The sequence below is a fragment of the Phasianus colchicus genome, chromosome 2 (assembly GCF_987193195.1).
Source record: "Phasianus colchicus chromosome 2, bPhaCol1.hap1.1, whole genome shotgun sequence".
NCBI classification, from domain to species: Eukaryota; Metazoa; Chordata; class Aves; order Galliformes; family Phasianidae; genus Phasianus; species Phasianus colchicus.
Window position 1 is genome coordinate 55,594,453 of NC_143437.1, and position 22,268 is coordinate 55,616,720.

Consider the following 22,268-nt stretch of genomic DNA (forward strand, 5'->3'; position numbering starts at 1 on the left):
GAATTTAGGTATAGGCTGTTTGTAGGGGACATATGAACGAACCAGATTGAAATACTGACTGTAATTGGAAAAATCTATTCTGAGGCGTTCTGATTTGGGTCTTCAAGAAAATACTACTTGTTACAAATGCCCTGGGATAGCCTACTTAGCATGCTGAAGCCGTAATACTAAATATTGAAACACTGCATGAGAATTTGCCCTGGTGCATTACCACAGATTTCATATTTAAGGTTTTTTGCTATACTTACTTTCAGTTTGTGAGCTGTGGAAAGTTTTTTGGAATTTTTGATTGAGATCTTTCAAAATAGTATTTTTTGTTGCAATAATCATTTTTGTGTTGAGTGATGTTTCACTAAATGAACAATTTAGATTAAATCTGCTCTCTGGAAGAAAGATTGATTTTTGCTAAACTAAGCAAACCAACAATGGTTTTGGAAAGAAACTCAATTTACAAATACAGGGTTCATTTATGAATGTGGCCTTTTAGGTGCTTTTTAGGTTGTGGGTTTTTTTTTTTTTTAAACATGAGATATCAGAACTTAATTAACTTGGATGCCATTAGAGGAAGTAACTGCAGATACCACTACAGAAGCAACAGTTATTCTCAGCTCTATTCCAACGTGCATGCATATGCAGGAGAAGCAGGACTGCTTCTCCTGCACTTTGAACTGAGCAGAACTGTGTAAAAAGTGAGAGCGCTGCGTTTACTCTTATGCAGCTTGGAAATCCCCTTTCTTTATTGAGGTTGTAATGCGTGTGTTTCATCTACCTCGGCCTGGTTTTACTGACCTCCATAGGCCTCCTAATGTTCTCTCCAGGCAAGCTATCTCCTGACAAGAGCTGTCTGGAAACACATTTGCCTTCACTGCAGCATCAGTCCCCACTGAGCTCCTTATAGGATATGACTTGACCTGACTTGAGAAAAGCATTGATTGCCAAGAGGCCTAATCCTGTGAATGGTAACTGTGACCTGGCAGAACCGAACTAGCATGATGTGTAGAAATCAAGCCCTTTTTTATGGCCCAATTCTGACCACCACTATGCATTTTTGTATTTGCACTGATCTCATGGGGAAGTGAAGGAATTTGGCACTTTTCAGAAAGAAGTCAGCATGCATGAGGCTTCGAACAGTATACTGGCCTACCAAGGCAGGGAAGGTGATGTAGTGAAAGAGTTGTTTTTTGATTATGCTTGGAGATGGCTGGGAACCAGGAACCAGTTCATGATTGTGGTTGTCTGCGTGTGCTTACAGAGCTAGCTTTAGGTTCTTTTTGGTACAGCGTTGAGATATCATGGTACATAATCTATGTGGATGCTTTTCTAGCAGTGATCTACTTCTCCAGGTTTCATTTCTTTTGACATCCTGTGTCATCTGTTAATTGACTGTGTTCATCTTGTTTGCCAGAATGAGTAGAGGGGAGATTAGCTCACAGACATACTGGTAATAATTTTCCAGCTAGCTAGATGGAAACATTCATCAATAACAGTTATGAATGCAAAAAGAAGTGTTGGAGGTATAAGACTCAAGATTAATGTGGTAGAAAAAATACTAATATGTTTGCTGATTACTGCCTTCTAATATTCACCAAAATGTATGTTTGTTATTTGTGTTGTCTATGTAGAATCACCTCAGATGATTCTTTTTAAATATCTCCATAAGCATTTGCTGTGGGAGAGAGGCATTTCTTAAGGTGTATATTTGTAAATGTGCATGTGTGGCATCTCTTTTAAAAATAATTGATGAATTGTCCAAGTAATGAGCAGGGTATCAGTTAAGGATGTGGGCATTCAAGAATTAAAACAAATTCCATATTGTCTAGTTAGAAATAGTTAAGTCATTTGCAGTTATAAGAACTCCTCATGTTAAATAGGACCAAATCATTTATTGATTTTTTTTCTAGGAGTAAATGAAATATGCAAACGGAGCATGTAGAGCTCTGACTCAGTTAAACAGTAAATGACATAGGAAGTTGCACCTGCGTGTATGAAAATTGTTATGACTGTGGTATATTTTTTATCTGTAATTAGAAAATCATTAATTAAATAAAATCCCTAGAAATGAAGGGGCTTAATCTAATACTGCAAAACTAAAAAAATATTTCTTCATGCTCCTACGGTTGTTTAAAGAAGGATATTTCTCCTTAGTTCTGAAAAACATAAGATCTAGAGGTTTTGAATTGAACGTTTCATTTTCACAATGATGCACAGCTGGCTGTCTTGCAAGTACTGAATTCTCTACTGGGGAAAAAGTCTTTATTACATTACAGACTTATCTGTGTGTTTCTGAAGGGCTAACTTGTGATGGGAAATTGACTTTATGAAGTTGTTTCAAATTATTACTATGTTTATTGCAGACCAAGGATCAGGATTCTGTGTGACTGGAAAAATAGAAGCTGGCTATATTCAAGTTGGAGAACGACTTCTGGCAATGCCTCCCAATGAAACTTGCACTGCAAAAGGTACAATCTTCAGAAGTGTGTTTACTTTCAGGTCAATACTGGGCTTAGAAGCAGTTACTGAAATGGTAACAGACTGTCAAACTGATACTAACTGTCAAACATAAAATGTGAAAGCATAAAACGAATTTCTTTAGATGTGACTGTATCTGTATAAATATGTCTGTGAAGAGTATGTGAAATCTTACTTTTTTTTTTTTTTTTTACCTTTTTTTGCTATATCAGATATTCCAAGTGTTATGGCCTCTTGACTTTGTTTTATGAACTACCTATTAAAAGAGAACCTTCTGAATTGCAACAATACATATATATCTATTTTAAAATGCAGTACAATAATCATTAATATTCAGGTTTGCTGTGCAATGTAACTGCTGTTAGGAATGATTAAGATGTGAAAAAGCTTGAGAATTATGTCTGTGCTGTTTTTTCATGAGATTTATCATTGATCCTTTCATTAATACACAGACTTTCAGGATATAAATGTCCTGAGCACCAACAAAATACAAGAAAATTGGATTTAATATTGAATACATTTCATTTCTGAAAGAAAGAATTGATAAATCAAGACATTGAGTATTTAGCTGTTTTAGTATTCTGTTCTTGAAACAGGATTGTTGAGCTTACACCAGCGAGTTAAAAAATATGACCTTGAAATAAATAGGTTTCAGTATCTAACTATTTAATCTGAATTCAGCAACATATCAGTACGACTGTTGTGCTCTGTTCCAAAACCAGATTTCTCTTACTTTGAGAGGCTCTTTAGTGTGCATGTTTGTACTGTTGTACATGCGTTGTTAGCAGTGCACAAGAACATTACAGTAACATGGATGATAATGGATGATGAACTGCTGCAGTCAATCCTTTGTTTTGAGAGAGGCTGGGAAAAAGATGGTTTTTTTTTGTCACATTCAGTTTGAGAATACCTAATTCTATGTACAATTCTGTGGTTCCCTTGTGTACTATCTCTCATATGTCTGAAACACTGAGTGAAAATTGAGAGTATTAGTTCATTAATCATGGAATCAGAGAATGACTTGGGTTGGAAGGGTCCTTAAAGACCACCCAGTTCCAACTTCCTGCTGTGGGCTGCCACCCACCAGTTCAGGCTGCCCAGGGCTCCATCTGACCTGATCTTGAGCACCTCCAAGGGTGAGAAAGCCCACCGCTTCTCTGGGCAGCAGTGCCAGTGCCTCACCACCCTCTGAGTAAAAGAATCTCTTCCTAACATCTAATCTGAATGTATAATTTACATTTAATGTGAAGAAAAGATTATGTAATTCACTATAATATATTAATTGTATGTAGTGTGCGCAATAGAATGAGTTTTTCATTTTTGAAAGGCTGATTTTGATTTAATCATTTTGTGAGAATGGCACATACATAGGTGTAATTATAAAACTGTTTAAAAAGCAGTATTTAACGTGCTTGTAGCTGAATGATAACTTTCTGACATGACTTTGACAAATGGTTTGGGAACAGATTTGCAAATATATAAACACAGTCTGAAGTGAAATAGAAGTAGATGCTATAAATGTATGCAGTAATTATTAAAACTGTTTTTTTCTGAGAAATACAATTCTCGGTGTCCACTGGAAAGTTCAGAATTTTAAGTTGGAGAAAAATCAATCTTATACTCACCTACTTAGCAGGATAACTTTTAAAGCATTTAGAATACATGAAGATAGGAATAAAATTACTTCTAACGATGCTTTCTGATAGATGCGATGTTGTGAATGAAAGGCATCCGTTACGCTTTTTTATGAAAGAGTTAGCAAACCCACTTAAGGTAAATGAAAGTTGACATAGTACCATTAAAGTATATGAAAGATGCGGTCTAGGGTGTGCATGTGCCTCAAAGGATGGGTGGGGCAGACACGGAGATTTTCAGTACTACAGCATTTTCAGGACTGCGTCATCTGCACTATGTGACAAGTGCCAGGGCCTCTCTTATGGCTTATACAAAGCCATGTTATTGTGCAGGGTGGGGTTAGAGAATAGTGAGTCCTTAGCAAGAGGGAAAAAAAAAAAAAAAAAAGCTTCCTCAGTGTTCTCAGTTAAAAAGCTTTTACTCTCAACCCATTCATACTGAAAATTGATGAGTAATGGTTGATGAAGCACAAATGGCCCAAACAGAGGTGTTTGTTTGTAACTCAGAACCTAGGTACTTCACTGTGCGGTTCTGTTCTTACTCATTTCCAGGAATCACACTTCACGATGAACCGGTTGATTGGGCTGCAGCAGGAGATCACGTTAGTCTCACTTTGACCGGCATGGATATCATCAAAATCAAGTGAGCAGAACTAAGTTTCAGTCTAAGTAACGGTTTGTTTTTAATGAAAAGCTTTATAACTATTACACTTAACAATCAGTGGTTTACTTGAAGAATGATGTGGCTACCAGGATATTTAAAACCGAAGTGATGCCTATCACCTGGCTTGCATGTACAAACGTTGGAAACATCTGCTTTAAGTACAACGGCAGCCTCAGAAGAATACGGTTAGCTGTTGTGCTTCGTGCTGACACTAGCAACCTTCTAATCTTTTTTCCTGAAGACTTCTCCTTAGATATCCTAATTACTGAATTAAGTAAATTCTTTCTGCTAAATGAAAAAAAAAAAAAGATGTTTTTGAAGAGCTTGTCAAAATTTTTCTAACAAGATGCATCCAAACAACTGCCACTGCATGCCAATAAGTAAAGCTGGATGAGAGAAATTGATGTTGAACTTCTTGTTCAACATGTTCAGTCACTTTATCTCATGACAAATGCTTTGCTGACCCTTTTTATTTTTTTCTTTTGATGTATTCAAGGAGACAGAGCAAATGGCTTTGTGTCTATTTCAGTATATAGGTTTTGTGCTGAGCATTAGCCTCAAGCTTTTAGGGAAGTAACAATTGTTATTCAAGCTAGATAATTGGGTCTGTAATCTGTACAGCTCTATTACATTGAAAAGACATGAACTTTCCAAACTACTGCTTGGAAAATGCCTTGATAATTTTGCAAATTTATGCTTAGTTTCTAAAGAAAAAAACACATTTATCTGTGGTATGTAGCTATTAAATGGAGAATAAAATTTACTTATTGAATGAAGGCTTGATGCAGTTCATCACTTTGATGTCATTTTTCTTCTGAAGATGTACTAGATTTGTCAAGAAGGGGTGCTGGTTTTAAGTCTTCTTGATTTTGATGAAATTTAATTACTTCTTATGTGTAGGTTTAATCACTCTTTCTGGTCTTTTTTTGGGGGGGAGGGATTAACTTTCATTTTAGATGTCTGAAATTAGCTGCTCGAGAAAGCTGTCTGGTCTGCCTTAATGACTTGTAATGAGCATTGGCTTTCTTGTGACTCAGTTTTATTATATTATAAGTTGAGCTTTTTGGATAGAAGTGTTCCTGAGAGAGTTTTGAGACTCCTGATCACTGTGTTAATCTGTCCACAAATTGGTTAAATTACAGAGGCACTGCCTGCTGTTTTGGATGCCCTGCAGTATTTCGTGCTGTTGATTTGGAACGATCTCTGAATGAAAGTCTAATTCTTCAAAGTACCTACACACAGGAAACGATGACATTTTTAGAAACTGATTAGCAGTGGATGTAATTGTTCATTGAACTAGACAGATCTCGTCATGCATATCCATTAAGCAGCGTAGACATCGTATGGAAATTACTTGGGTTTTAGGTTTTAATAAGATATTCCTGATTTTTTTTTTTTCTAGAATGGCAATTAAGCTTTTTATATCGTTTATATGACATATCATATTACACATATGTGTGAAAATAAGAACTTTTGTTCTCCTTTTTTTTTAGTGTTGGCTGTGTATTTTGTGATCCCAAGGAACCTGTTAAAGTTTGCACTCGATTCAGAGCTCGGATTCTCATCTTCAATATTGAGATTCCAGTCACCAAAGGATTCCCTGTAAGTCTCTCTGAAAGTCATTTTCATTTCAAGTTGCTCAGGGTTTTTCTTCTCCATATGGTTTCCCACATGTCTAATGTAAAGAGTCATTTAGTATCCAGATGTTTTTCCCTCCCTCCAAGGGAAACTAATTCTCCTGCAACTTGAAGAGGATGTAAGATGCTGCTGTGGTGACTTGTGCATCTTGCTGACTTCTGATGCCTAGCTAGGCCATTTCTGAGAATGCATTTCAGCGTGGGGTCAGGCTAGGCTGTTATTTTGAAAGCCCATACCCTGTTAGGAATATAATGATGCACTTATAATGATACCTTGAAAACAACAACAACAAAAAAATGGTTAATACTACAGAATTACATAGACATGACACAAACTAAACACTTAAGAGTGAAAAATGTATTTGGAATTAAATAATACGTGAACTTTTTGTTATATTGGCAGAGATCACAAAGCTTAGGAAATAAAAACAGTTACTAAATGTGAAGTGGGGACTCTTAGGAGAGAAGTTTTAGAAGCATTTGTTTAAAAAAATCAATCTTAAAAGGACTATGTGTTCTTGGGTACTAACACCTCGGGTTTCTGATTATTTTATAAGATTTAATAAAAGAAAACTGTATTTTAGGTACTTTTACACTATCAAACAGTAAGTGAACCTGCTACTATTAGAAGATTGTTGAGCGTCCTGCACAAAAGCACTGGTGAAGTGACAAAGAAAAAACCTAAGTAAGTGTTCTGAATACTTAATGATTATGTAAAAAAAAAAAAAAAGCGGGCTGAGTTTAAAGTGTGCTTTATCAAGCAAGTTCTATTATGAAACAGTAATATGTTTATAAGGACATAAAAAAAAAAACTTCCATTATTTTAGCTGGTTTCATGTGTAGATTTCAGAATGCTTTATGAATTAAAAAACTGTCTTCCACTTAATGAGGACTGAGCACCTGAAAAGTAAGATGACTTCTGTAAGATCAGTTGCAGAAGTGAGAGTGAATCCCAAATTACTAGCCCTGTGCTTAAAAGATATATCTATTTTTTACATTATCTCCTTTCTTCTTATGAAATGGGCGTAATCATGGAAATGGGTTAATGTGAATTCTGCTACACAGTTGGTCAGAGTCAAACAGAACCATCTCATACAAGTTAACCAATAGGAATGTCCCTCTTGTTATTTGAAACATGTATTTGGATAGAGATGATATTTGGCAAACAAGTAATTAAAATAATCATTTTCCAGAAATGGCATGACTGAGACTTATTGAAAGGTAATGGGATAGGGTTAGGGTTAGGGAAAGGTGTCTATGGAGTAATGAATTTGCTCCTAAGTTACGGGGACTTGGGTTTGAAACAAGACTGATTTTTGTTAGATGTGAAAGCTGGGTGTTAATGGGATAATTCATTTGTAAACAATTTTCTAGGTATTGTGGTGGATGACCACCTGTGGAAGTTTGTAAAGAAAAGTCAGATGCCTTTAGAAAGCTGTGGTCCAGGCAAATGAGTTTTCAGTCTGGTGCCTTGGGTTATACTTTAAATCAAACTTGATCATCATACTTTGAGCTTTATAAGTTTTTTTTTTTTCCAATTACTCACTGTTCTCTTTTTCATTTGTATATGTATACATTTGTAATATTTTTCTGCTTATTTACTTTCAGGTTCCTTTCTAAAGGACAGAATGCTTTAATAGAACTAGAAACTCAAAGGCCAGTTGCTGTAGAGTTGTATAAAGACTTTAAAGAGCTAGGGAGGTTTATGTTACGCTACGGTGGTTCCACTATTGCTGCAGGAGTTATCACAGAGGTATGGTGTTGTTATAGTGGAATTTCTATAATGTAAAGGAATGGTGTTTACTTTCACATAGCGTTTAGTTTTTATGTTTGATTTTATGCCTTTTAGCCTAAAAATGGAATTTATTTTGCTGAAAAAGAGACAATGCTTTAGCAAGCTGCAAGGCAAATGCTAACTTTTGAAAGTTATACATCTTGTCCCCTCTCACCAGTTAAAAATAACTTTGTTTTTAATATTGGTCTTTCTGAAACTTAATTGACTGTATAAATATACTGGAAATAGTTTTTATTTAAAAATAAGAATAATAGATTTTTAAATAAGAAGTACTGGCCATTTTTACTGTGGTGAGTTTGTGTCTCTTGTCTTAGTCTGTTAGCACTGAAGGTAGTTGTATGTTACTATTCTTATCAATGCCTATAGATTTTTTCCAATCAAGTGTAAGTGAAGGCACAGGGTTAAATATAAATGCTTTACTTTCTATTAAGAGCAAAAAAAATACAAATGACCCTTTATCTGACATTTTAAAAGTATTGCTGTGATCTTTGATTTAGAATTTAAGCTCTAATTCTAGACATGAGGGAGAGAAATTAAGAAATATTAACAAAGTTACTGAGAATTAACAAAGGTACTGAGATGTGAAGCTGAGTGGCTTAATGTCAAAACTTGTTATTAGAGCTTGAAAATTTCTGGCTTCTCTCTGGTCTGCCAAAGGCTCTGTGAATTATGATGCTTTAATGCTATTGGTTGTAAATGGGATCCAGATTTAGGGCTTTGATCTTTCTGCTTAAATGTAACTTGAAGTGAGTGAGGTTGTTTAGACCTATGATGTCCAGTATTTGTAGAATTAGGAACTACTAAACTCTTCATTCTTTGAATATTACTGTTTTAGTCCTCGTAATCTTTTTCCAGAGAATTTCAGAGCAAAAGGAAAAGGAGTCTTTTTTTTTTTTTTTTTTTTCCCATGGGTAATCACACTGGAAAAAGCTGTGATCATTTTACAGTTACTACTTCGTTTTTCACCATTTTTTTCTATTTGATTTTTAGATTAAAGAATGACAGCGGTGCCTGGACTTCCACAATCCAACCAAAATGCAATCAGATATCCAGACTTCTGTTTAAGAATCCAGTTACTTCAGCTGAAGGAACAAGTGCAATTTATTGGGGGGAAGAAGATGGTCACAAAAGTTAGTTTGAATTAGACTTCTGAGGGAACCTTTCATCAGTCTCTCCCACTGCAGAACAGGATGCCAACTGACAAGAAATTGCTGATGTTGCACTCACTGATCAGAAGACTCCAAGTATTGCTCCATGTGGAATTTACCCGTTAAAGAGCCTGATGGAAAAATATTAGAAAGTTGAATTGGGGGGAAAAAAGTGATGAATCATCATGAAGCAAACTCCTTCTAGACATAAATTTGTTTACATATTTTCTTTGATCTGCTTTTTTTGCTGCACATTACTTCAGTAAAATAACTTTATTGGTCTAATATATTTTGAGGTGTGAGTTGAATGCATATTCAGGGTAAAACGAACTATTTACTTTGGGTTCAAAAGAATGGCATGTAGTGTTGTACCAGGATTTTTTTTCCTGTCCCTAAATTTATTTAAAAGAAAAAAGAAGTTTCTTTTGCTGTGTTGTAGAAGTTGTGCCAACTCTGGCTAATTTTATTTTTTAAAATGTAAGAATAATAAAATAACTTAGAGCATAATTTTTGACTCTCTGATCTTTATTTTATTTAAACACCTCTAAGTTATAATTTTTTCCTTGCTTTCTGTGATTCATAAGTTTGTCTGAACTTACAAACATAAAATGCAAAACGGACACATGACTTCTCCATTCTATGAAAATAATTTTCTCTCATATGTTGCTCCTTGGTGCAGTTACTGTGCACATGGACCCAGATGCAGTGTTTTTCTGAACAAAAGCTGGCAGATTAATCTTGGGATGTGTTGATGAAGCCAGATTGTTTTATTTACTAAAGCCTGTAGCTGACCAGTCCAGTTGGTTGATGAACAAATAGCCTATATTGAGCAATGAAGCCATATCAACTTTATTCAATCAAAATTTGTTTGTACCTTGGTTCACAAGAAATTTTAAGGCTTAGCAGTAGTCTAGTGTTCAAAAGCTAGGTGTTTGAAACTAGCTCTTTTCTAGCTTTCTAAATGGAGATTTTGACAGTCTCCTGGTGATAATACAATGCTCTTTAGCACAGATGTAGCAGTTTGATTAAGGGTAGAGTGCAAGGAGATGGCATGCGGTCTCAGAGCCCTTTGGTAGTCTAAGTGTTCTCTCAGAGAAAGATGTATTTTAAACAGTTGTTACTGGGAAGTTGAGTCAAAGCTTAATTATATGTAACAGGTTTGTCTGTAATAAAATATTTCCACTGGAAGATTTAAGAAAGAAAACATGAAAGTAGATGTCTTGCTGCTTGTCTAAAAAAAAGTGGATTTCTGACAACATGTCACAGAGTGCCTGTGCTGGGCAGGATCATGCTTCCCAATGTTTGTGGGTTTTTTTTAAACTGAAGGGCCTCTTGCTCGTATTGCTTGGTTTGAGGATACTGGTAGAAAAAAGATAAGTGTAAAAAACATGGCAGAACCATTGTTATGGAGGTTACAAGGGCAAACATTGATGATGAAACAAATGAGCTGCAGACAAATTAGTCCAAGACTTTTTTCTCTGTGCTTACCGATAGTAAGGAATAGGTCCCTGGTGAGGTTTTTAGGTCTGGAATTATTTTGTGCAGTTGTTGCAAAAAGAATTTCTGCAGACTGAAGCCTGAAAAACTGATAGAGGGAAAATTTTTCTTCAGCAGTTTATTTCCTATAGAGATAAATGAACTCTCCTCGTAGATATTAGCTGATCCAGCGTCCCTGCTTTAATTCCTGCAGCAAGGGGAAAGTAAGTCACAGAAATGGTCACTTTTCCACCTTTTCTTCTTTGTTCCTGCTGCTGTTGCAGTAATTCCCTCTGACTTGCAAGTGAGCGATGCAGGGAAGGCAGAGAGAGGGGGGAGGAGTTCAGACTTGCTGTGCAAATACGCACTGAACTATGAATCTAAACTGGCACCTCTTAGGAAAAAAATCACTGATGAAGCAAGCTGCTAACAATGGCTCACTCAGAGGATCTCTTAGTGCTGAAAAACTTTATAGCTGGCAAATTTGTTCCTTGTTCCTCCTACATAGATTCCTATAACCCATCCACAGGAGATGTCTATTGCAGGGTGCCAGACAGTGGCATAGAAGAGGTGAGTACTATCCAAGTGCACGAAGAGATGAAAATGTGAAATGCATGTTGTGAGTGGGAGAGGTTGGAAGGCAAGAGATCAGAAAAATGATAGACTTTTAAGACTTAAATGAGTAAGGTCTTGATTGTGTTGTAGCATTGTGTAATATATTGCTGCTGCAGCAAATAGTTATTATTTATTTTTACATTTTGCAGTTAGAAACTTAAAGACTGAGTTATAAACTAGTGTAAATCAAACAAGATTCAGTTCCTTCAGTAGAGCTGTTTCAGCTCACACAGGGGTGTCTTGTATGTAAATTAACAGTAACGCTCAGGCTGGCACTAAGTGTAAACACTTGAAGAGAGAGAAAAGGGTTATTGACCTCTTATAGAATAAACTTAGTGGCACTGTGTAGAGGTAAATGTGTTCTGCCACTTTGTCTTGATCATTTACAGTTGTCATTTAAAAGGATTGGGCACTCTGGCCCTTTCCTTGCGATATGGTAAAAAGATTCAGTCCCTCTGGTTGTGATATTAGCAGCTGGATATGAAATAAAGGTGGTGAGGAGGCTGCACTGAGTATACATTTCCTCATGAAGCAGTCTGTCTTCTGCATCAATGTAATGTTTCCTAGTCCTGTGCTCTCTGGTGGGATGAATGTTCCTTGTATGTCAACGTAACGTTCATCAGGCGTGCTGCAGCTTCACTGATGCCTCTATAAAGGGCCTAGAAGTGCTTAGCATACTGCTTCAGGTTTGGCAGGGAGGAAAGCGACTAGAAAATGTTAGATGATGTAAAAGGCTTGGAAAACATCCACTAGGAGAGTATAGTAACTTTATTATTCCAAATGATTTTTTTTTTTTTCTAAATGAAGTGCTATTGCTATGTAGCTATTCATTTGCATTTCAGTCAGTCCTGCAGACATTTCTTTGCTTCTTCCATCAGAAACCTTTGCACTGTAATTTCAATTGGGTAAATATTTGCTAGAAGTCGATGACCAAGGGTTAAAGTATAACAAGTTCAGTTTGCTAGAATACATCTGTGTAAGTTTGCTCCAGCCAGCCCTAACTATGCCTGGAAAGACTTCTCTTTGATGTGCAGGTGCAAATCTTCCTGTTCATTCACTTGCAGAATCATAAAATTGAGAAAGACGTGAGAATGCCTGAATAACTTAACAAAATTAGGCTATTGACCATGCTGTAGATATGGGAGAAGAGTTCAGATATGTGTGAGGAACAATGGTTTCTCTCTTCTCAGCTTTGGGGTCATGCCGTGCATAATGCTTGGGTTGTGTGAAGTTGACAAGTCCTTTGCTCTTGCCTTTGGTCAGCTATATCAAAGACTGGACTTTGCAAAGCTGGCATCCACTGATGACTATTGGAATATGCTGCAGGAGAAAGTGAAGTCAAACTACTTAGAGGTTATTTGGAGATTGTAAAACAAGCATCAAGGTCCAGGTTCAGTGAAGAGCTTGATGCTATTTTCTAACAAGGCTAAACGTCTTGTTGGTGTTTTTGGTTGGTTTCATTGGAAACTTAAAACAATGGAAACAAAAGGCAAACCTGTTTCTGATATTGGAATTCAACACCAGGCCAACTGCAAGGGCCGTTTCAGCCAGTTTTTATCAAAAAATGCGGTGCAGGCTTGAGCAGGTGCCCTACGTCCCCAAAAGACAAGATGGTGGGAGCTAATAGGACCTGGCAAAAAATTTCTTCTAAAAAAAGGGAATCTCTTTTCAAAGAATCTTGATCTTTTCCATCATCCACTGGGAATGCAGGTGTTGTGTCACAAGGGCTATTTTACGTATTTTGGTATCAATCTTTTATGATAGCTCTGGATTGTGTGTTCTTTCTCTGTGTCATTCTTGTGCAGAAGAGGAAAGCAGAAGGAAGTGTTTCAGACACAAATTCATAGTTGAATTTTTATGCATGTCTTCTTCATGGCTCAACTTGTTTTTGCTAGTTAAACTTGTTCCCTTTTACTACTTCTGTATTAATTCTGTATTAGGGAGACCTCAGAGCAGCCTTTCAGTATCTAAAGGGGGGCTATAAGAAAGGGAACAGACTCTTTAGCAGATACTGTTGTGATAAGTCAAGAAGAAATGGTTTCAAACTAAAAGAAAAGAGATTTAGACTGGGTATAAGGAAAAAGTTTTTTACAAACGTGGTGAGACACTGGCATGGGTTGCCTGGTGAGGTGATGGAAGCCCCATCCCTGGAGACATTCAGGGTGAGGCAGGAGGGGATCTACTTGTCAGTGTTCTTTCCAAGGAAACTGGAGCAGATGGTCATTAAGAGGCACTTCCAACTCAAATGATTCTATGATCATCTTGTTTGTTTTCCTCATGCTTTTTTAAACCAGTCCACTGACGATTCATTCCTTCCTTTGCCAATTTTCTGTTTGTCCATGAAGATGCAACCTCTTCTTCCTACTAAACTTGCTGGAGGGTTAAAAGTGCAGATGACTCAAACTTCGTATCAACCCTCTTAGGGCACAGCAGCACCAGGTGGTACAGGCAACAAAAGAAGGGACAGATGAGAAGCAGCACCACAATGGCACCTAATGTCGAGAGGGTGGAAGAACAAGTTACTTAATGTCAGTGGTTTTGTTTCAAAGGGGATGAATCTTTACAGGGTAGGTGCCCTCCTCACCCAACTCACTCAAGAAGCTGCAGTTCCCCTTTCCCAGACCTGTTTTGTCTTTCCTCCAGCTGCTTGGTTGTTGTACTCCACCAAAAGGCCAGAGTCTAGGTTTGTGGGCTTGGCAGTGATCTGTGTGACTTTGTGAGCTGGTTTATTTCCCACTGGCCTCCATACCACTATCACCCTGTCCCTCAAGCTCTGGCCCTCATTTAAGGAGACTGTAAACTCTCTTGTGAATGCGGGGATAGGAGGGGGAAGGAAAAAAAAAAAAAGGGAACAGGATTTCCCTGTGTTTGAACTTCTGTATGCTCTTTTGTAAAAACATCATTGGAGCGTTGATAAATTACTTTATGATTTTTGTAACACCCATCATTATCTGAAGGAGCAAATTTGAAAATCAATTATGTGGAATTGATAGAAAGAAATCCTCAGTGATTGCACAGGAGCCAGTGCTGCATTAGTAGAGCCGGAATCATTTGATTTATGTTCCATCAACATTTTTCTAGTTATTGACTTGGGTACATTTCCCAAAGCTGAAGAAATTTTTGAGCAAAAATGATGGGAAACCAACCAAGACAGATTTGTCTAAAAGCCCACTTTGGTGCATATATTAGACAATACAACCAATGAAATGATACATAAGAAGGAAAAATGGGAAATAATGCTGTTAACTAAAATACAGAAAAGTGTTGGTAACCATCCTAGTAACCTTGAGAGACTGGTGAACAGCATCCAGAAGGAACTGATTATCAACCAATAGACCCAGGTAATTCCCCTTCAGGTGCCCGGAGGAAGAGATTGATGGAGGAGAGATCTTTCTATTTAATTTTAATCCTTTGAAGCCTAGTCTGCTTTTAGAAAAGTGCTGGTATTCTACAAGTATTCAGAAAAGTCAGGCTGAAGGAAGGCAAATGGGATCCTGGGCTCCATCAGAAGAGGGGTGGCCAGCAGGGACAGAGAGGTGATTGTTCCCCTCTACTCTGCTCTTGTGAGGCCCCATCTGGAGTACTGTGTCCAGGTCTGGAGCCCCCAGTACAAGAAAGACAGGGAGCTGTTGGAGAGGGTCCAGAGGAGGGCCACAAAGATGATCAGGGGACTAGAGCACCTCCCCTATGAGGACAGGCTGAGGGAGCTGGGCTTGTTCAGCCTGGAGAAAAGAAGGCTGCGGGGTGACCTCATTGCAGCCTTTCAGTACATAAAGGGAGCCTACAAAGAGGAGGGGAATCAACTCTTTGAAAGGGTGAGTGACAGCAGGACAAGGGGAAATGGTTTTAAGCTGAGGGAAGGGAGATATAGGTTGGATGTCAGGGGGAAATTCTTTACGGAGAGAGTGGTGAGGTACTGGAACAGGCTGCCCAGGGAGGTTGTGGATGCCCCGTCCCTGGAGGTGTTCAAAGCCAGATTGGATGGGGCCCTGGGCAGTCTGGTCTAGCATTAGGTGGAATGGTGGTGGCCCTGCATGTGGCAGGGGGGTTGGAGATTCATGATCCTTGAGGTCCCTTCCAACCCTGGCAATTCTGTGATTCTGTGATTCTGTGAAGGACCATGCAGAAGTTACATGCATCTCTGGCAAAATGCTGGTAAAAAAGGTATGCATCAGTATAAACACATATAGTGATTTTTAATATCTGTGGACTTTGTTAGATAGCTGCAATCTGGTAAGACATTTTTTTTTCCTCTGAGCAACTCTTCTATATACATATTCTCAATCCTTGCTTGAATGAACTGGGAGAGATGAGAAAGGAAATCACAGGTTAGTAGAGCATGCAGTCCGTTCCTTCCCAGACCCATTATTTTCATCACTGATGTCCTTTCTGGCAAGACCAAACTGTGGACATTAGGCTGAACTGCATTTGTTCTGGGAGATTTTTGCACTTCCCACATGAGAAACAAGGTTCTGCGTGGGCTGGACCAGAGCATTTGCTGGCACTGATTGACTTGTCTAGCATTTCCTGCAGGCCTGGAGCATTGCCCACCAATTGAGGAGAAATGCAAGAGTTACAGTGAAATTCCATATCAAGAACAGAAACTATCTATAGCATTTCTTGAATTAAAGGATGGTGTCATGAGAAGATGAAAATGAAGAAGTCATATCTCTGAAGAGATTCAATGGTTCCAAAAATGTGGTTTGAATTATTATCTCTCAAATTTAAGCAGGTCTGCTGATCATTTGACATCCTTTCTGAGGTATTTCATTAATATTTAATGCTGATCTTTTGCTTTTTTTAGGTGGAAGCTGCAGTCAGAGCTGCCAAAGACGCATTCCCAATTTGGTCCTCAAAAAGCCCATGGGAAAGATCTCAGATCTTGAACAAATTGGCAGACATGATTGAAGATGACCTGGAAGCATTTGCCCAAGCAGAGTCAAAGGATCAGGGTAAAAATATAAACTACTAATGTCAAATATAATATCCCGATGTGTATTCGAGTGGAAGATATGGTCAAGATATTTTTTATATGTGAGCTTTTGGCGAGTGGTGTTTAGATGAGCTGTTTTCTGCCCCTGATATCACAGCAGTTTGTTTGATTTTGTTTCAGGCAAAACAATTACATTTGCTAGAACTGTGGACATCCCTCGGGCAGTATACAACTTCCGATTCTTTGCCTCTTCCATCCTTCATCACACGACAGAGTGCACCGAGATGGCAAGCATGGGTTGTGTTCATTACACCTCACGGACACCTGTGGGAGTTGGTACAGTGTTCCTGGAGAATGGAAAACTGGGCAGTGTCTGCCTGAGGCAATAGAGAGGAGTTTTTCCAAACCTAGCATTTATTTTTCCTGGGTCATGTACTACACATGGCTGGTCTGCTAAATCACGATAAACTTCATGTGAATTCACTTATGCTGCTTTTCCTTAGAAAGAAAGTTTATATGATGCCTTAAAATGTGCCTAGAATCACAGAAGAATAATTTAGTCCAATGCAGGGCCCACACAGGACCACCCAAAATCCAAACCCTATTCTGAGAGCACTGTCTGAATGCTCCTTTGAACTCCAGCAGCTTGAGGCCGTGCCCTGGGCAGCCTGTTGCATGCTCACTGTCCTCTGGTGAAGAACTTTTCCCTGACAGGCATCAGGCATCAATTTACCTAAGACCAAGCAGCAGCAGCTCACAGATCAGCATTTTGGCTGAGGCACCCAGCTGCATTTTAGCCGAGGAATTGCTGAACTGTGCCACTAGATGCTGCTCTTGCTTCAGATATAAAGCAACTGTGCTGAATTTATGAGGGATGGAGCCGTAAGGATACTACTATTATATAGTTCATATCATTATGTATAAATGCTTCGAATTCAAGCCTGAATTATTAAAAAAGGTAAAACTGGTGAGGTTAGTGGACCTTTTTAAAAGTTTTTGTGACCAATGGAGATCATGAGTACTTCTGATAAAATTACTCACAGAAGTTCTTCAAGGTCCAAAGCTCCATTCCTACATGTGATGTGTCAAGCAGCAAGAAATTCTGTGGCTTTTTATGAACAGTCACATCTAACAACTACAAATTTCTTTTTGCTGTTTTCAATCAATGTGTAAAGGAAAAGTATTCCCAAAGGCAGTTACTGAAAAACAAAACAAACAACTAGTAATTCAGCAATTTGTGGAAACAGCAGCTTTGTTTTTTTTGTTGTTGTTGTTGTTTGTTTGTTTGTTTGTTTGTTTGTTGTTGTTGTTGTAGAAACAGAAAAATAAGCACTGTGTGCTGTGCATGCTCTTTTTAATAGTAAAATTGGGAAGAAATCTCTGGACGGTATCATAAAGCGAGTGATTTGGGCTAACTGAGGTTACTTTGGATTGCTGACACAGAAAATTACCACAGAGCAGTTGATGTGAACAGTTTTTATGGCCAGCCTTGCCTCAGTGTTCCTAGAAAACCATGAAAAGCATGCTGTGAATATAAGCTTCTGCCCCAAAGAAGCAGTGTTGAGCAGGTCAGCTTTAGCATTGTTTGTGCAGATCTTTTAAAATGATCTGCCTGTGAAGAAGACTTCTAGCTGCAAATTCTTGTACAGTTGTCTAGAAATACAAACCAAATTCCCTTCCAAAATTTGAACTGATATGTAAATGTTGAAGAGAGGACTGAGTTTTGTATTCCAGTGAACTGTGCTCCTGTCTTTTGTGATTTTCCCTTGTAGCTGGTTTAATCAGTCCTTGGAATTTGCCACTTTATTTGTTGACCTGGAAAATAGCTCCTGCCATTGCATGTGGAAATACCATAGTTGCCAAGCCAAGTGAGATGACATCTGTCACAGCCTGGATGATGTGCAAACTCTTGGAGAAAGCAGGTAAATCCCCGAGCATATTAGGTGGATGAATGGGGTGGACTTGCTGCAACGTTTTCATTGCAGAAATCAGAATGCTCAAAAAACTTGGGTGAGATGGTTTATTGTAACTGAATATCACACTAGAGAGTAAAAAGCTCTCCCTGTGACCATATTGTTCCATCTCCCTAACTCCGGCTATTTTGCTGTTTGATTTTTTTCACTGTCTCCTCATGAAAAGTCTTCCTGTATCTCTCTCCCCTCCCCGTGGGGGTTTCCTATGTCCACAATGCCAGCAAAGGAATCATGAAAGCATAAAAGGGTGAGATCCAGTTCTTGTTTCATTTGGAAAATGAGAAGATAACTGTTTTTTCCCTGTTACAGAATGACTGAAAACTGGGTCACTGATGGTGGATGTTGGGCAAGACTGACTGATGGGTAGAATTGGTTTTATTGTTTAACCTTAATGCTACTTAAGTTGAGGGTCACTCTTCATCTCTAGTAATTTTCTAAGCCCAGAGATAAAATGTTGACAACTGAAACCTGAGGCTCACTTTGTGCCTCTCTTTCCATGAGGGATGCCCCCTGGCGTGGTGAATGTGGTGTTTGGGACAGGCACCAAGGCAGGAGAAGCCCTCGTCTGCCATCCTGACGTGCCCCTCATCTCCTTCACGGGAAGCACACTCACAGCCCAGCGGATCACAGAGAAGAGTGCTCCGCACTGCAAAAAGCTTTCTCTGGAGCTGGGAGGCAAAAACCCTGCAATCATCTTCGATGATGCTGACTTGAGCCAGTGCATCCCAACAACCCTGCGGTCCAGCTTTGCCAACCAGGTGCCTCTCGCCTCTGCAGTGTGTGCTTGCAGCAGGAGGTGTGCATGTGGTAGTGTAGGCACACATGTCCGTACCTTTGATTCCAAATCCTAAACTGGCAAGGTCTGTTTCTAGGCTCTGTTTAGCGAGCAAACTCCAAGTAGAAAAAATATGAGAATATGCACATTATTCCGGAGTCAGGGAAGTAAAATAAGAAAGTGCTCTTTCTATAGCTCTCTATCAGAAGTTAGGGGAAAAAAAAAGTATCTTTATCCTTCTTACAATAGATATATCCTTTATTTCTCCAGGAAGCAATTGCTTTAAATTCCTCCCTGCAATTAAGTGGAAAACTTGATTTGCTGAAAATAAATTAGGAAATGCCCCCAAATTCTATCAGTGTTACTGTTCCCATCCTTTGGAGATATTGCCAAAGCCATGAAACTGTATCGGGACAAGGGTTCAGAAAAATAGCATGGCATCAGCATGGCATTTTAAGGAAATGAAGAGAGGCATCAGTCCAAAATGGAAATCTTATTTCCTATGAAAAATGTTGGAGAAGGTAGAACGTTATTAATGAAAAAAAAAAAAAAAAAAAGCTTACATTAGTGATTGACTGTTCAATAATGTTATTACTGTATTTTCTTCTCTCTTCCTTTTGATTTGGGAAAAATCCTGCTTTGCTGTGTAGGTGAATGTTGTTTCTGCTCCTCAGGATGCAGGGACACAAGTCTCATCCTGGGAAGCAAGTCTTAATACAGGAGAGTAGTACAATGTAATACAAACTGATTTTGTTTGTTTTGGTAGGGTGAGATCTGCCTTTGCACCTCCAGAATCTTTGTTCAGAGGGGTATATACAGTGAGTTTGTGAAGAGGTTTGTAGCAGAGACTAAGAAGTGGAAAGTTGGGAACCCCTCAGATCCTACTGTCGACGTGGGAGCACTAATAAGTAAAGAGCATCTAGAAAAGGTGGTATTACATTAAGTTTATCTGATCTTATCTTTTGTTGAGTTACAAAAAATGTTTTTAGATGTATATACTGGGTGGAATTAAGATTCAAAGCCATTATTATATTTTCATTAGGTAAAGTTTCTGTTGCCTGTGGCCTGGGATCACGTGATTACTCTGGAAGAATCAACTCCATGCAGGAAATAATTCACAAAAGCTATTTTTTTCCCATTTGAAGTGAAAAAACTCAAAGTGGACAGGTCTAAATCCTGAATTTATTCTGACTAATCTTACAGCTTAACAACATTCTCACTTATGTTAGTATTGCATTTGCTGAAATCATTTATTTGCCTAATAAGAAAATCTTATTTTTATATGTCTCTTAGCACACCCTGCTAGCAGGAATTTGAAATGGCATGAGTGTAGGTTACAGCTGAGACAGTGCACAGTGATGTCTGCTTCAATGACTTTTTGTGGTTCAGGAGGGCAGATGCTCGGACCCCAAAACTGATACAATAGGTGTAAATAAAAAGCAACCAGAAAACTACAAACTGAGGGAGAAAGCCAAGCCTCTTGAGGCCTCAGCAAGTTCTCCAGCCTGTTCCTATTGTAGAATGGTAGAAACACCCACTGCTTGAGGTCGTATTGGGCACAATAGACAACTTCTGTGTCTAGAATACAAATGTGTCTAAAAAAACAATGAGAAAGAAGCACAGTGCTATCTCTGTGGTATTTCTATAGAGAGAGAAACAGAAGAAAGATTCTGGACCAGCAGAAGATCCAACAGCATGTCCTATGTATAGCATATGATAGCAGCAGCCATGGGGAGCAGCTTTAATTAGTTATTGATGAGATTTTCTATAGACTTCATGGCTTCATCATCCTAGTGCCATGTAAATGTCCAACAAGCCTGCCCATGGGGCAGGAAAATGTTACTGATCCCTTGAAGTAATGAGTGAACCATGGCATGGAAGATATGTCAAATTGCCTAAGCTCCTGGAAAAAGGAAGGAGTGCTTTGGGACCACTTGTGATTTTACCACAGATCCTACCATTTTGAGATTGATTGCTGGCAAGGGTCAATACTGAAGCCCACTAGGCTTTTTACAGAAATGGATCAATAAAAGCTGGGGAATACTCTTCTTCCATTAGAAGGAAAGTAACAGCAGTGTGATGCTGTTGGAGGTATTCCTGGACTCCTGGGGATTTATCCAGACAGGAAAAGTGGGCTCTCTGAATGTTGTCCTTTAGAAATGATGTTCTGCTGCTTTTTCCTCAGGTGAGAAGCTATGTGAAGAAAGCAAAGGCTGAAGGAGCCAGAATTCTGTGTGGAGAGGGAGTGGATTCCTTAGCTCTCCCAGCTGGCAACCAGAAAGGATATTTCATGTTGCCCACCGTTATTGCCGAAATCAAAGATGAATCTTGCTGCATGCAAGAAGAGATTTTTGGTCCTGTGACATGTGTGGTAGCATTTGATACAGAAGATGAAGTGATCAAAAGAGCCAATGGTGTGAAATATGGCCTTGCAGCCACTGTGTGGTCCAGCAACGTGGGACGCGTTCATCGAGTGGCACGAAGGCTGCAGTCTGGCTTGGTGTGGACCAATTGCTGGCTTGTTAGAGATCTGAACCTGCCGTTTGGTGGGGTGAAAGCCTCAGGTATAGGAAGGGAGGGAGCAAAGGATTCCTATGAGTTCTTTACTGAAGTCAAAACCATCACAATAAAGCACTGAAATAAATAAATTGAAAAATGTCAGGATAAAATAAATTACTAATTTGTGTTACCTTAAATGGCTTTCTGGAATACAATACATCTGTCAAGAAACATCAATGACAGCTGCAAACAGACACTCCAAATGCTAATATTGAATTTAGCCTTTCATTAGATGAGATGATTGGTGTGATCTCCACAATTAACCCATCTTAAATCAGATTGCTCGTGTATCTTACCCTTGTGTATGATTTTTTTTTAGAGTATTCTGTTCTCAAAAATCTGCTTTATAGAGAAAGACTGGAGAAAAAATGATGTACAACTGTACATGTAGCTGGTGAGTTACTGTGAGAACAAGATAAAAGTACATCGAGAAGCTGATATAGTAATGAGAATCAGCCTATTTCCATTATAAGTAGCACGTTCTGTGTACCACTTTGTTTTATGCTTCATCGATGTCAGACAAGGACTGATGCTATAGCACACCAAATGCCTGAGGCACTACCTTTAATCTCTTAAGTGGCATTGAACTA

The 22,268-nt window shown here is 38.5% G+C and overlaps 2 protein-coding genes across 2 annotated transcripts in view; both read left to right on the plus strand.

Moving 5' to 3' along the window:
• HBS1L (HBS1 like translational GTPase) overlaps positions 1–9,854 on the plus strand; it is a 64,370-nt gene extending 54,516 nt beyond the window's left edge. Inside the window, exons 13-18 of the mRNA XM_031610743.2 lie at positions 2,355–2,459; positions 4,656–4,746; positions 6,261–6,369; positions 6,989–7,089; positions 8,013–8,157; positions 9,190–9,854. Coding sequence (XP_031466603.1) covers positions 2,355–2,459; positions 4,656–4,746; positions 6,261–6,369; positions 6,989–7,089; positions 8,013–8,157; positions 9,190–9,201 — 563 coding nt within the window. The 3' untranslated portion in view covers positions 9,202–9,854. The remainder of the gene's footprint in view (positions 1–2,354; positions 2,460–4,655; positions 4,747–6,260; positions 6,370–6,988; positions 7,090–8,012; positions 8,158–9,189) is intronic.
• A 1,371-nt stretch (positions 9,855–11,225) lies between these two features.
• Positions 11,226–21,811, plus strand: ALDH8A1 (aldehyde dehydrogenase 8 family member A1). Its single transcript, XM_031613927.2, has 7 exons — positions 11,226–11,393; positions 16,243–16,390; positions 16,552–16,707; positions 18,144–18,293; positions 18,846–19,102; positions 19,886–20,047; positions 21,305–21,811. Exons 1-7 carry the CDS (start codon positions 11,256–11,258, stop codon positions 21,755–21,757), a joined length of 1,464 nt encoding a protein of 487 aa, XP_031469787.2. The 5' UTR covers positions 11,226–11,255; the 3' UTR covers positions 21,758–21,811.
• The last annotated feature ends 457 nt before the right edge of the window (positions 21,812–22,268 follow it).

What these genes read in the sequence shown, in the direction of transcription:
- ALDH8A1 (XM_031613927.2), top strand. Translation starts at nt 11,256, where the DNA reads ATGGCTCACTCAGAGGATCTCTTAGTGCTGAAAAACTTTATAGCTGGC. An exon ending in AGCAGAGTCAAAGGATCAGG is followed by an intron (nt 16,391 to 16,551) that starts GTAAAAATATAA and finishes ATTTTGTTTCAG; the next exon opens with GCAAAACAATTACATTTGCT. An exon ending in CAAACTCTTGGAGAAAGCAG is followed by an intron (nt 18,294 to 18,845) that starts GTAAATCCCCGA and finishes TCTTTCCATGAG; the next exon opens with GGATGCCCCCTGGCGTGGTG.